A 14,751-nucleotide genomic window follows, 5' to 3' on the forward strand; every position below is an offset into this window, starting at 1 on the left:
ATGACAAGATACTGAAAATGGAGGAAAGAAAGAAACACAAAAATCGTCCTGAATACAAGAGCTTAAACAAGGAGATCAGGAAAGAATGTAGGATTGCAAAAGAACTATGGCTCAACAACAAATGCAAGGAAATTGAATTTCTGGACAAAAAGCACAAAACCAGAGAACTTCATGAAAAAGTTAGGGAGCTAACTAACAAATCTTGCAAAAGGGTAGGCTCTCATTGCATTGAAGATACCAGTGGAAACATCCTAATGAGAAAGACAAAATAAGGGATGGATGGGTAGAGTATTCAAAGGAACGCTACAATCATGACAGAATAGATAAGCCAATGCAAGAAGATTTGGAGGGCCTACTATTCTTACCTGGGAAGTAACAAATGCCATTAGGAAACTGAAACCAGGAAAAGCTCCAGGAATGGATGGAATTATGGCATAATATCTAAAGGCTTTAGATGATAAGGCTATAAGATCACTGACTGACATATGTAACAAAATATACGAAACTGGACACCTACAAAAGATTTCATGCACTCAACATTCCTACCAATACCTAAAAAATCGAAGACAATCAGATGTGAAGAATACAGAACAATCAGTCAGATAGCAAAAGTTATATATCATCCTAGAAAGAAATAAACATAAAATCAAATGGAAATTAATGAAACACAATCTGGTTTCCAGGAAAATAAAGGAACTAGAGAAGAACTCTTCAACATTAGAACTATTATAGAAAGATACCTGGAGAAGTAGAAAGAAGTCTACTTATGTTTTATTGACTACACAAAGGCCTTTGACAATATACAACTTCTTCTTCTGCAGCTTCTCCCACTAAAGTGGGGTCACTGTTTGTAATGAGTCTCCTCCACACCTTCCTGTCTTGGGCTGTCACCACATCAAAGTTCTTCATCTTCAAGTCCTCTTCTACCAGCTCCTCCATCTCTTCTTTGGCCGCCCACGCTTCCGCCCTCCTTGCACATCCATCTGCATGACCCTTCTTCCCACATATTCGTCCTCCCTCCTCATCACATGACCAAACCATCTCAACCTTGCCTCCTTTGACAATATACAACATGAACAACTAATCAAATGCATCAGAAATTTAGGAGTAGATGGTAAAGTACCAGATTATTGATAAATCTATATTGGGAGCCAACTGCTTCAATAAAAATATCAGGAGAAATCTCAGAGGAATTCCCAGTAAAGAAGGGTGTCAGACAAGGCTGTGTTCTTTCTCCTATATTGTTTAACCTCTATACTAAAAATATCTTCCAGCAATTAGAAGAATTTAAAGGAGTCAGCATAGGAGGCAGGAATATAAACAACTTAAGATATGCAGATGATACAATACTGCTAGCTGAAAATAAAAAAATATCTCTCAAAACTTACTAGAAGAGATGCTGAAGCTAAGTGAAAAATATGGACTTAATTTCAACTTCAAAAAAACCAAAACCATGCTGGTAACAAGAGAAAAAGGGAAAATACCCAATATAAATATTAAGATCAGAGGAAATACTTTAAATCAAGTAGAGAGTTATATATATTTGGTCAACAGAGAATGGAAAGTGTGATAAGGAAATATTAAGAATAGAAATTGCTAGATCAACCTTCATTAGCATGAAAAAAATTCTGACCTTAAGGGAAATTCACACAAAAACAAGACTTAAGCTGTCCAAATGCTATGTATGGTCAACACTGCTATATGGAGCAGAAACCTGGACAATATTAAAATATTGTGAAAATAAACTAAAAGCCTTTGAGATGTGGATCCTCAGAAGAATTCTTAGTCCCATGGAATGGACTAAGAATTCTTTTGGACTAAGAATATATTTATACCCAATATAAATATTAAGATCAGAGGAAATACTTTAAATCAAGTAGAGAGTTATATATATTTGGGTCAACAGAGAATGGAAAGTGTGATAAGGAAATATTAAGAATAGAAATTGCTAGATCAACCTTCATTAGCAGGAAAAAAATTCTGACCTTAAGGGAAATTCACACAAAAACAAGACTTAAGCTGTCCAAATGCTATGTATGGTCAACACTGCTATATGGAGCAGAAACCTGGACAATATTAAAATATTGTGAAAATAAACTAAAAGCCTTTGAGATGTGGATCCTCAGAAGAATTCTTAGTCCCATGGAATGCCAAAAAACTAATTTAGAAATATTAGAGATGATTGGAGAAGAAAACCATTAAGAAAAGGAAAACCACCTACATTGGTCACATACTAAGGCATGAATCCCTGCAAAAAACACTTCTAGAAGGAATGATGCAAGGAAAAAGAAGAAGAGGAAGACAAAGAACAGGTTGGATGGGAAATATTAAGGACTGGACCTTTTTGTCCTATAAAGAATCCGTACATGGTGGAAGCTCACGGTAGTCAACCTCCTGGAAGGAGATGACATCTGACAAGACAGAGCTCAAAATTGGAGGACCTAATGTGATTTTCTGCCTTGTTTTCACATATTTTATCTCCACAAATCCCACTAAGGTGTAACAACTATACAGCAGAGCTGTGTGTGTGTGGTAGATTCAACCACTACCAAAGGTTCATAATATATTTAGATTAAAAGTTCTCTTCAGGCAATGAGAAGTCTGGAGCTACAGCAACATCCATTGTTCTGTTGAATTCCAATTCGGGATTAAGGGAATCAAGGCTGCAGATACTGCAGTGAGGTCAGCTCCTTTCTCAAACATCCACTCCTGCCTATACCTTACACAGAGTATTGGCATATTATCAGACAAAAAATCCTGTCTCAGTGGCAGCTGTATTGGAACAGAGAGAGTAATAATAAGCTCTATCGAATTAAGCTTTAAATTAAATTATGGCAGTCTAGCCTGCACAGGGTTTGAACAGAGGAAGTTGTTCTTACTCAGCTCTGCATTGATCATAAGTCATCTCATTCAAGCCATTCTGAGGGGGTGATGATGTCTATGTGTGAGTTTTGTGACTCTTGTCTTAGCCATCACTCATATTTTAATCAACTGCCTGTATTTCGCCTGTCATTATTTTAGCCACTTTTATCTGTATGTGCCCTACACACTTATGCAGATTTTATCATTCAACTGTCAACCTGGTTTAAGTTTTAACAGAGTATTAATCTTTACTACCTTATATAAAGTATACTATAAATTAAAGATACCAAGAAATTATACTTGGTTTAATCATTTATCCACGTGTCCTGGTATCATTAATTTATAGTATAATCAATGGGAAAAACTTCCCACAACTTTCTCTAATCCAGAGTATTGTAATAATAAGGTGTAACACCTTTTGACTACTGGGATATGAAAATGACTTCTCCATTACCTCAACCTTAGTACCACCTGGGTGTGGCTCCCACTGATGAAACCTCATTAAAGGTCGAAACCGGTCTGGGTAGTGACCCTTCCCATAATGATACTAAGGCAAGTGATGTGAAGTCATTAGCTTCTTTATACAAGTTGCCTGAGTCCTGAAAATAGTTCAGGTGCAAACTTGTTTTCTTACACTTGGATAAAGGATTAAATCAAGTATATAATTTCTTGGTATCTGTAATTTATAGTATAACCAAGTGAGAAAACTTCCCAACAGTCTTCACACAAAGTTTGGTGAATCTCAGTTGCAGATTTTTCTTGTAGCATGAAAAACTTGATGACAGCCAGCATCTCTGTGTCTTAGAATTTCTTCTGAACCTCTGACATGTCTTCTTATAAAAGAACAAATTATTACAATTTGTTGAAACGTGGGTGTCAAAGGGTTTTAAGATATGTTCTTTCTTCTAGTTATATCAGTTGCTTTAATATTATTTTTGGTCTAGGTGTTTATCAAAACTTTACAGCCCCCCCCCCTTTCCATATAGGTTTTCCATTGAGAATGCAGTTAAAGGATTCTTCTATATTCCTGCCTGTTTTCATAGTTTTGGTCTTTTTTGCTTTTTCATGCCAAATTTCTTGGGCATGAAAATGCCAAAGAAAATAAATCTAATTTTGACAACCTCTGTTGATTAATTTAACGGTATAGATGAGAACACAGACGGATAAGAAAATAACTATTTATTAACTTATTGTTGATATTCTGTTCAGCATCTTCAGAGCACAAAAACAGTTTATCACAGTACACGAAACAAAAACAATCCATTATAAAAATAGAACTAGTTTGAACAATTGTAATGTACAACACAAAGACTAAAGTCCTAATTAGGTGCCATCTACATTGGGGAAGAAAAAAAAACAAAGCAGATATTAATTAGGTCTTAATATGACTGTCCTAAATCTTTGGCAAATTTATACAACCATACTTGTTGAGGTTTGGTGTATGTTTCAAGGCTTCTGTTGATTTCAAACACTCTCTCTCTCTTTCAAGGGTATCCAAGGCATGGTCTGCTAGACCTGACTTGCCATAGTGATAGTGCAGGTTGTGTTTTTTATGTTCACTGAGGCAGATGTTCTGCAGTTCTTCCTGTCTGTCTATAATAAGAATATGGACAGCCAGGACCCTACATGCTTGACAACCTCTATTTGACATGAGCCTATCTTGTTCTTCTCTAAGTTTCTCTTCCACAATTTTTTTACCTCTTTTCAGGTATGCTTGTATAAATATTTCCTGGAATACTTAGTAGAAAAATTCTTCAGTATTTCTCACATTCAGCTTTTTTCTCTCTTTTTTCTTTAATAGATGTGAACTATGAGCTCTACTCCAGTCATCTGGAATTTGACCTTCTGATCAGGCACTCTGTATTATGCAATGCAGCCACTGGAAATCTATAATACCTCTATATTTTAGCATTTCTAGTTAGTTTTTAATGGCTTTTCTACCTCAAGTGTTGATATATATACTCCTGTCTGCATTCCTCTTGAAAATTTTCAACTATTGTTCTATGACTGCTTTTTTTTTTTTTTTATTATTATTCCTTCCCTCCTCTTTTACCTTGCGGTGTCGAGGATTTTCTATTCACTTAGCCGCTACCATATCAAGGATAAGGTGGTTGGCCCTGTACCTCCAGGTGTGTCTGTGTGTTCACGACCCTGTTTGGGGGGTGGGGGAGAGTTTTCGGGTGGGAAAAAACCCATACCTCTGTATGAGACTGGCTAACTCACCTTTTGTTGGAAGAGACCAGATAAAGGTTCCTCATGTCACTGACGGGAATTGAACTAGGTCTTTCCAACCAAAGAGCTTCGTCTATACCTACTGAGCTACAGAAGCTCATATGACTGCTTGTTTCCTCTTTCAAAGTAATTACTCATCATATTTAAATATCCTTATCTTCACTTTTCATGTCATGTTTATCATTTGATTGTTTATCAATTGATTCCTTTTACCATTTTTAAGCTTTTTCAATAGCCCCAGAATATTTTTGCCACATTTCTGATGTTTATTTTCTATAATCTTCTCGAAGTCTTCTTGTGACTTTTTGCTTAGCTGCTTTCACAGTGCTTTGCAGTCCTACTTGTAGCAAGGCTTATATGTTGGTCATATATAACTGGTAATTAACTTAAGGAAATTATAACGCATAAAACGGATATTAATTAAAGGAAAGTTTAATGAATACCTTCAATACCATACAAATATGGTATGTGCATGCAGGCACTAACAAAAGCAAATGAGGAAGAAGGCAAGAAACTAATATTGTTCCTAAAGTCCTAATGGTGCCCCCTAGCGGACTAATTGGGTTGTCTTGGCCATTGGGCTGAAGTTCTTATGATGCAAGTCTCCGAAATTTGGGGCAGTCTCATGCACCCAAATTTGTTGAGGTTTGGAATGTTTTTTTTTAGAGCTGCTGATGATTCCATGAATAATCTTTCGTACTTGAACTTGCTGCAGTGTATTATTTTAGTTTTCTTCCAACGAATTCTACGGCGAGTAACTATGGCATGGTCTGCAAGCCCAGAGTGGCAATACTGGTGAAACCGGATGTATTCTTTGTGTTCTGAAATCCTGATACCCCCCCCCCCTCACAACAATATGGGGATATTAAAACACTGTATAACAAAGCAAAATTAATCTGCTCAGATGACGATGCCCTAACCACTGAACTAAACCACATCCTTAACATTTTCTTAGTAGCCAATGGCTACAACCCCCAAAAAATCCAAAAAATGCTAAACCCAGTAAACCCACCCCCTTCACAATAAAGATTACACTAAATCTATCACAATCCCCGTACATCCGGGGCACCTTTGAGAAAATAACCAATATCCTCAAAAAATATGACCTAACTTCTTGTTATAGACCATATAAAAAGTTGGCGTCCTTATCTGCTCTGTCAAAGACCAACCACTTCCCCTAGACCTACCTGGTGTATACCAGGTCCTTTGCAGCTGTAAATTGTCCTACTTTGGCCAAACAGGCAGCACAGCTAATATCAGGATTTCAGAACACAAAGACTACATCTGGTTTCACCAGTACAGCCACTCTGGGCTTGCAGACCATGCCATAGAATTCGTTGGAAGAAAACTAAAATAATACACCGCAGCAAGTTCAAGTACGAAAGATTATTCATGGAATCATCAGCGGCTCTAAAAAAACATTCCAAACCTCAACAAATTTAGGTGCATGAGACTGCCCCAAATTTCGGAGACTTGCATCATAAGAACTTCAGCCCAACGGCCAAGACAATCCAATTAGTCCGCTAGGGGGCACCATTAGGACTTTAGGAACAATATTAGTTTCTTGCCTTCTTCCTCATTTGCTTTTGTTAGTGCCTGCATGCACATACCATTTTTGTATGCTCCTGAAGATGGCAACGTGACGTTGCTGAAATATTGAAGGTCATTAAAGTTTCCTTTAATTAATATCCATTTTATGCATTGTAATTTCCTTAAGTTTTGCAGTCCTACATTTTTCTGTTTTTTTTTTTTTTTTAGGGCATCTGCCTACTTATTTTCTAGGAACTTTCGTATGCTTTCTTCTTGTCCAAGACTTCTTTGTTAAGAAATAATGTTAAGAAAAGTGTGTCATCCCATGAAATCTTAACTAAGTATGTGACATTTAAGTAAGTGTCTTCTCATGAAACATTGTATTTTTACACTGGAAATTACTTTTATTCACCTTACTCTCCTTCGCTTTGCTTTCTTTCTTTTTTTTTTTTTTCTCCACATTCTCTGTGATGTTTAAGTCATCAGCTTTGACATTAAATTTAGATATTTGATTCTAGCAGAATGGTAGGAAAAAAAATGTACAAAAACTGATCACACTATTTATTCCACAAGGCTCTTTTGTAGACATGCTTTTGACTGTGCATCATAGAAAACTTTGGAGCATATTGATGTATAATTGGAAATTAATGATAATAGACAAGTATATGAAAAAAACACTGGTGTCTCCAGTGTTTTTTTGCCACATATAATTATATAGAAAAATACATTTGGTTTTCTAATTTCTTTTGATAGGTGTAATTCGTTTGATTAATGGGCCCATTCATTTAGATAAAGACAAATATGAACTAAATGTTACTGCTGAAGACGACGGGGCATGTTGCAAAAATGGAGCAAGGAGTATCCATACAAGTACAGCACTGGTTGTAGTTTTGATTACTGACGTGAATGATAATAAACCTGTATTTGAAAATTGTAGTTCTTATGCACCCAAAGTCCAAGAAGGAGCAGATAGTGGCACTTTTGTATTTAAGGTAAGCAGCACGATAACTTTGAAACAGATGCAAACTGTATCACAGTTTGCATCTGTATCACAGAACATTACAATTTTTCAAAGGAGTAATTAACAAGAAATGACAGGTACCTATCTAAGCATACCATTGTTTCTAATAATACATACTACCATTGAATGTCCAGTCAGTAAAATATTACCCCACTTTTTCTAGGTTGGTTGGCAGTAGTCCAAAATCTGTTTTTTAAATACAAGAAAAAAAAAAAAAAAAAAAAAAAAAGCTTATTGAAATATTCTTGTCAGAAACATTCTGGGCAACTCTCTTGACTGTTATATGAATATTCATTATGGTTAACTTACCCACACAGAACATTACAATTTTTAAAAGGAGAAATATCAGTGAGACTTGATGTTCCAGATGAGATTTGCTCTGAAGTGAAGGATCAAGGAGTTTACAGCCTTAAAAAGTAATCTTTATATGTAGGGATAGTGACCATGTACAAACTAAGAATCATTTTTATATTTAATTTCCATTTACTTGAACGAGTAAAAACAGCTGGTCTGAGATCCACCGATACACTCTACATTCTGTATCCTTTTCATTGCTTCAAGAGTGCCGGAGTGATGGTCATGCTCAGACTCTCTGTTGTGTCTGCCATCTGTACCTGACATGACAGGGCAGGAAAGGCATGAAAATAAAGATCGATAATACACAACCAGATGTGCTAATTGTAAAGGAGAATATCCAACATATCCCTGAGCATTTCAAAGGTGGAAGATTTAAAAGTTCAAGAATGAGATTTAAAAGTTCAAGACAAAACATTCCACATCAGGAGGCAAAGAGGTATACCGTGATAATATCCAGTGGAAAATCCTTTATTTTGAGAAGGTAATAACATTAAAAAAAAAGTATTTAAAGGGACATTTACATGCATGAATATCCCAGCTGATTCACAACTACATCCTTGAACACTATGATGACTTGATCTGTTCCACACTAAGGGATGGAAGGGTGAATATAGCCTCACTCTTGGAAAACACAAAAATGACATCATTAAATGAAAATCCTTTGACATGTTCATGTCGGGAAGTGTCGCACATTTATTGTACCAACAGGACTTCTCATTACCGTGTGTGTGGTTTCTGTGTTGTGCTGGTGGGCTGAACTGGCACGAAGTCTATGCAGTATGTTAGTTGCAACTTTTGCGGTAGAATTTTATTTGAAGTTAGCATTTGTGATCTGTCTTAATGACATAAAAAATTTCAAATGCAATCGAACAAACACTTATTTCATGTAATTGAAAATTTGGACAAATGTTAAGATAATTGTTTTTAGTTACATACTGTGTTTGGTAGTACAACAAACGGTTTTGCTCGAGTCTATGCAGCTTAGTTTCTGTGACAGGAGACCTATTTCATTAGGTAGCACCATTTTTATCCCAGTTATCTTTAATTTCACTATTTGTTGACAAATATACTACACAGACTGCAAATATCTCTGTACCTTTTTCAGTGATACAATAAAACTACTTCTTTTTTTTGCATCTGCAGTATAGTGGCTGATAGTGATTTATATTTCACAAACAAATCCCTTTCCATCTGTTCATAAGTTTTCTTTTTAATTATGCCCATCATAAATGTAAATACGAGTCTAGAGTTTACAGGATCATGTATTCTTCACTCCACCCCCAGATACTTATAACACAAATGCACATATATCGCAGATGAAATTATTCATAATTCATTTTACTGAAATGGATTATGAAAGTACTGAAAGTATTTTTTATAGCCTTTAAAGGAATGCGGAGAACCGACCAGGGCTTCTGACCTAATGTCCAATCCTCACCCTCTCGTGGTGCACCCTATTGGGTATCTACTTTGATACTGAATGAACGAGGATGGGCTGGCAATTTGGGATTTAGCCGACCAAATTGTATTCTTATTGGTTAAACCAAAATAAAAAATGATGGTACAACATGACAAAATTTCATGCCGGCTGGGGCGTCGCCCGGTTAAACAAGGCCCGCATTGTTTTCGCCAGGGAACCAGGGCGAACAGCGAAATGTCAGCTACTGGAACAAATCTGAAAACAAACCCCAACTCAACATCACCAGAGTTAAAGATCGGTACTATCAACGTAAGAAGCCTGAATGGCAAAGAAATGGAGCTAGCTGAGGAATTAGATAAGTACCAGATCGACATAATAGGGGTGACTGAAACCAAAAAGACCAAAACTGGTGAGATCTTTCTAAGCAATAAATACAAAATGTTATATTCAGGCAATGACAATCAAGGAAAAGAAGGAGTAGCCATAGTATTCAACACAAAATACGAGGCTAATCTTCTTGATTGGCAGTCAGTCTCAAGTAGAGTAATATGGGCAAATATGAGAATGGGGAAGTGGACAATGAGACTTATTTGTGCCTATGGTGGTCCCACAGAAGGTTCTACTAAGGTAGAAGTGGAGGAATTTTTTGATGCTCTAGAAAAAGCAACTGACACAATGAAAAAGGAAAAGTTGGTCCTTGTTGGGGATCTAAATAGCAGAGTAGGAAATGATTGCGAGACATACAAAAATATTTTGGGAAAATTTGGAGAAAAGAGCAAAGCTAATAATAATGGCAAATATCTGTTGGATTTCTGCTTAGTACATGGACTGGTTATTACTAACACCATGTTCCAACATAAAAATGTGCACAAATTCACATGGAGAGAAGAGGCTAGGAATAAGAAAAGTCTCATTGACTATGTTATTGTTGATAGTGATGTTTTCTCCCTGGTGCAGGACACCAGAGTGTACAGAGGATTTGAAATTGGAAGTGATCACTATTTAGTCTTGAGCAGGATAAAATTGAATTTCATATTGAAAAGAATAACATGTAAGAAAGTTTTAAAGCGAATAAAAGTTGAGCAGCTCTCAGATGTGAACAGTAGACTAAAATACAGAAATATTATTGAAAAGAAAATGAAAGAGTTTGAGAAAAGGAATCAAACCTTGGAGATTCAGTGGCAAACTCTGAAGGAAACTAAATAAATAACTAAATAAATAGAAAATAAATATCAAGAAGGTGGCAAAATATTCTGGAGGTTGTTGAAGAAGCTTAGGAATGGAGGAAAGAGTGCTGTAAAAGGAGTTAGAGATGATAAAGGTGACATGAAAACAGGAGAAAAAGATATCCTTGAAGTATGGAGTAATTACTTTGAAAAACTGCTAAATGAAACAAGCAGTGATGACAGCACAGTGATAAAAAAACACTGACCAGGCATGCAGTCAGGAATACATATCCATACTTGAAGTAGAAAAAAGCCATCAAAGGCTTGAAATGTGGAAAGGCAGCAGGAGTAGATGATATTCGACCAGAAATGCTGAAGTGTGGTGGTATAAAAGTTACAGTGGCTGCACTGCATAGTTCAGAAAGCCTGGACAGAGGAACGAATTCCTGATGATTGGAGTAGAGCTCTCATAGTACCCATATATAAAAAGGGAAATAAAACTGAATGTGACAATTACAGAGGTATATCTCTACTGAGTGTTCTTGGCAAGATCTATGCCAGTATACTTGAGAAACGGTTGAGAAGAATTGTGGAAGAAAAGCTTGGTGAAGAACAAGCTGGATTCAGGCCAAATAGAGGCTGTCAGGATGAGATCTTCACTTTACGACAAATAGTCTAGAAAGCATGGGAATATAACAAAGATCTGTATTTAATTTTGTCGATTTGGAAAAGGCATATGACAAGGTGCCAAGAGAGAAGCTATTCAATACGCTGCAGTTATATGATGTCAATGGGGCATTATATCAAGCAATACTTAGTCTTTATTTGAGTTGTAAGTCAGCAGTTAGAATTGAATAAGTACAGGAAGATGGTTTAATGTTAAATCTGGTGTGAGACAAGGATGTACATTATCCCCTCTGTTATTCATTATCTATATGGATCACATTATGAAGGAAAGTGGTATTAAACCTGATATCAAAATTGGAGATGTTAATGTCAGCTCTTTGCTTTATGCAGATGATGTTATACTTCTAAATAAATCCGCTACAAGTCTGCAAGATTCTCTGACTAAATTGAATAGCTGTTGTAATAGATATGGTATGAAGGTCAGCAATAAAAAGACAAAGACAATGAAAATAGGCAGAATCATTGAAAATGTCAACTGTGTTGTGAATGGAGAACCTGTGGAACAAGTAAAACATTTCAGCTACTTAGGCACAATTTTTACTGAAGATGGTAAATTAAATATAGAAATGGACAACAGAATCAGCAAAGCTGGTATGGTGGGAAGTCAATTGAATAAATTCATATGGAATAAGAGAGAAATAAGTCGGAACACTAAATTAGCTGTATACAAGACAGTGTTCAAACCAGTTTTAACTTATGGATCTGAGAGCTGGGTCAGAAGTAAAACACTTGACCAAAGACTAGAGACCGCAGATATGAGAGTCCTGAGAAAGATTATAGGCGTGAACAGATGGCATCAATGGCAATATCATATTAAAAATGAGGATATTAGGAAAGAACTTGACATTGTCAGCATCCAGGAATGCATTAGCAGAGCTAATCTCAGGTGGTATGGTCACTTAAATAGAATGGGAGAGGAAAGATTAGCAAAACAAGTGTTCTCTGCCAGGTTGGCAGGAAAACGACCCAGAGGAAGACCAAGATATAGGTGGATTGATACGGTACAAAGTGCCTTAGATGATAGAAATATAAGATCTGATAATGTTGGAATCTTGACAAGTAACAGACTGATTTGGAGGAAAATTCTAGATAGGAAGTTAGTATTGATGTAATTTTTTCATGTAGTACTGTCATATCCTGTACACCCCTTGAGGGTACATAGCAGGAATTTGATGATGATGATAGTATTTTTATTATAGCCTATTCTTTCTCTTCCTTATATTTGTTATTCTTAACATCTTTTAGTAAATCAAGTATATTAACTAATAATCAAATATATCATTCTCTTTAATTATGGTTTTTAATATATTCTAAAAAGAACATCTTTTTTACCTATCCCCTCTCCTCAATGGGGAAATTAGTTACAATCAAAAAACCATTACAAAAAATCAGAGCGTTCGGTGACATGCAGAAACAAATTTCTGGTAATTTCACTTCTCATCACCACATAGTTAGGTTTGTGGTGAGCGAGCTACTACTGCACTGACCTGATTGTGTTAAAAGTAGTGGAATGAAGCATCATAAAATGCAAGGAAATGACTACAAACCTGCTAACTTAAAAATGGACACCTTTCCCAAAGAATCGAACGCTATTGAAATATCCAGTATCCTGGTCGAGTTGAATCTGGCAATGACTGATATAATTTACATGAGGAGGAAGAGATCTGATTTTGGTGTAATCAAAGATGGAATCAGAAGAAAAAAAATCCAAGACTGGCCAAAGGAAAACTTCACAAAACCAGCAGAATGAGTCACCAAACATAATTAAAACCTTCTTAAACAACTATGGATTCTGCCATAACATTATATCATGGCCATGTTGCAGAAACATAAGCCATCATCCAGTGTTCTCTCAAATCCAACATCTCTTTTCTCAGTTGTGGAGGCTACATCTAGATGTGCACCATTGTTGGATCACAAATCATATTTGGATTAAAGGAAATAAGGCTGTAGATACTGTAACTAAGTTAGCTTGTGTTTCAATTTTATCCCAGTGTCAAACATTATGGAATAGAGAAACTAGCAAGAAGTTCTACCAGATCAAAACCGAGATGAAATTATAGCAGTGTAGTCTACATAAGGATTGTAAATTTGTTCTTGCTTGCCTCCATGTAGGTCATAGTCATCTTATTTGCCCCTTCTTATGGAAAGGTGATCTTTGTGCGAGTTCTGGGCTTCATCTTTATCCATAAGGCATATCCTAATTGACTTCCCTCATTACATAAATGAGTGCAGTCACTATTTTAATGCTTCTGATTATCTCTCTGAGCCCTATACATTCAAACAGATTTTATCTGTTTCATCAAGTATTCATTTTATGGTTCAAGTTTTAGAGAATTAATGTTTGTAATCATATACAGACCATGTATTGTATTATGCTTATTTAAAATTAAAATGTATATATTGTATATATGTTTTTTTTTTTTTTTTTGCTTTCTATACATATTTTTATAGCTTGTTTTTTTATAACTTGCCTTGTTTTTTTTTTTTCACAATGCATAAAACAATTTGCATTACTGCATGTTGTTTTACCTTTTGCATTTTTTTTTTTTTGCATGTTACTTTATACAATGATTTTATAGCTATTCTTATATACTGTTTTTGTACCTGTTTATGCACTGCATTGAATAAGTTTTCCTGTAAATAAGATGCTAATTTGTTTAAGAGTGTTTATTATTACCTGTTTTTTATTCTTTAACTTTTGTTGGTGCAATATGACCTTTTCTCTCCTTGCACTAGTAAACTGAGGTATTCACATATCTGTCACCATCTTCTGTGGATCTCTGCTTTTGAATAGAATTTTCTGTGAGTCGGTGGGCAATTATTGCCTTTCCGAAGCTTACTGAGGATCCAAAAAGTTCATCAAATTATTATCCATTAGCATCTGACCAGATGCATATGCAAAAGCTTGGAGAAAATGGTTAACCGTAGTCTTATGGACGTTGGAAAGAAATAACTTTATTTTCCAAGTACTGTCTAGAAACACCTATACCATCAAGTTAGACTGGAAACAACCATTATAGATATGCTTTCTTAAAAAAATTAGCATGTAATAGTAGTTCTCTTTGACATGGGAAAGCATAAATCTCAGAATGGAGTTTTGGTATATTAAAATATACAAGACTATGTCTTAAAGGGCAGTTTCCTTTTTTTTTTTTTTTTCATCATAAAGTTTTAAGACTTCTCTCTTGCCGATTTATCCTAGAGGAGGATGTCTCACATGTTCTTTAAACATCACATTATTACTGTCAAAATCGACTCGATAACAGAACAGCTTCCAACTTCCCTGAGTGATGCCTTCTGTTTAGAGAACAATATTTTGTGCATTTATGCAATATATGGGTAATAGAAAGATAGTTGTAGTAATCTATTGCCCCCTTGTTTCTATCTGAGTTTCTTCAAATGAATTTTAATTCTCATTACAAAAGATGATTTTATATGCAGTTTTACTGCTAATGCAATCTTCTTATTATTAT

The 14,751-nt window shown here is 35.5% G+C and overlaps 1 protein-coding gene across 1 annotated transcript in view; it reads left to right on the forward strand.

The window, feature by feature from the left end:
* The window catches only part of LOC150103211 (neural-cadherin-like), a 540,895-nt gene that overhangs the window by 144,668 nt on the left and 381,476 nt on the right, over window positions 1-14,751 (forward strand). Inside the window, exon 8 of the mRNA XM_090397648.1 lies at window positions 7,378-7,616. Within this exon, the coding sequence (XP_090253774.1) occupies window positions 7,378-7,616 (239 nt within the window). The remainder of the gene's footprint in view (window positions 1-7,377; window positions 7,617-14,751) is intronic.

This window comes from Typopeltis vanoorti, chromosome 9, assembly GCF_054136105.1.
Source record: "Typopeltis vanoorti isolate ZY-2024b chromosome 9, IOZ_Tvanoo_1.0, whole genome shotgun sequence".
In the NCBI taxonomy this organism is placed as follows: domain Eukaryota; kingdom Metazoa; phylum Arthropoda; class Arachnida; order Uropygi; family Thelyphonidae; genus Typopeltis; species Typopeltis vanoorti.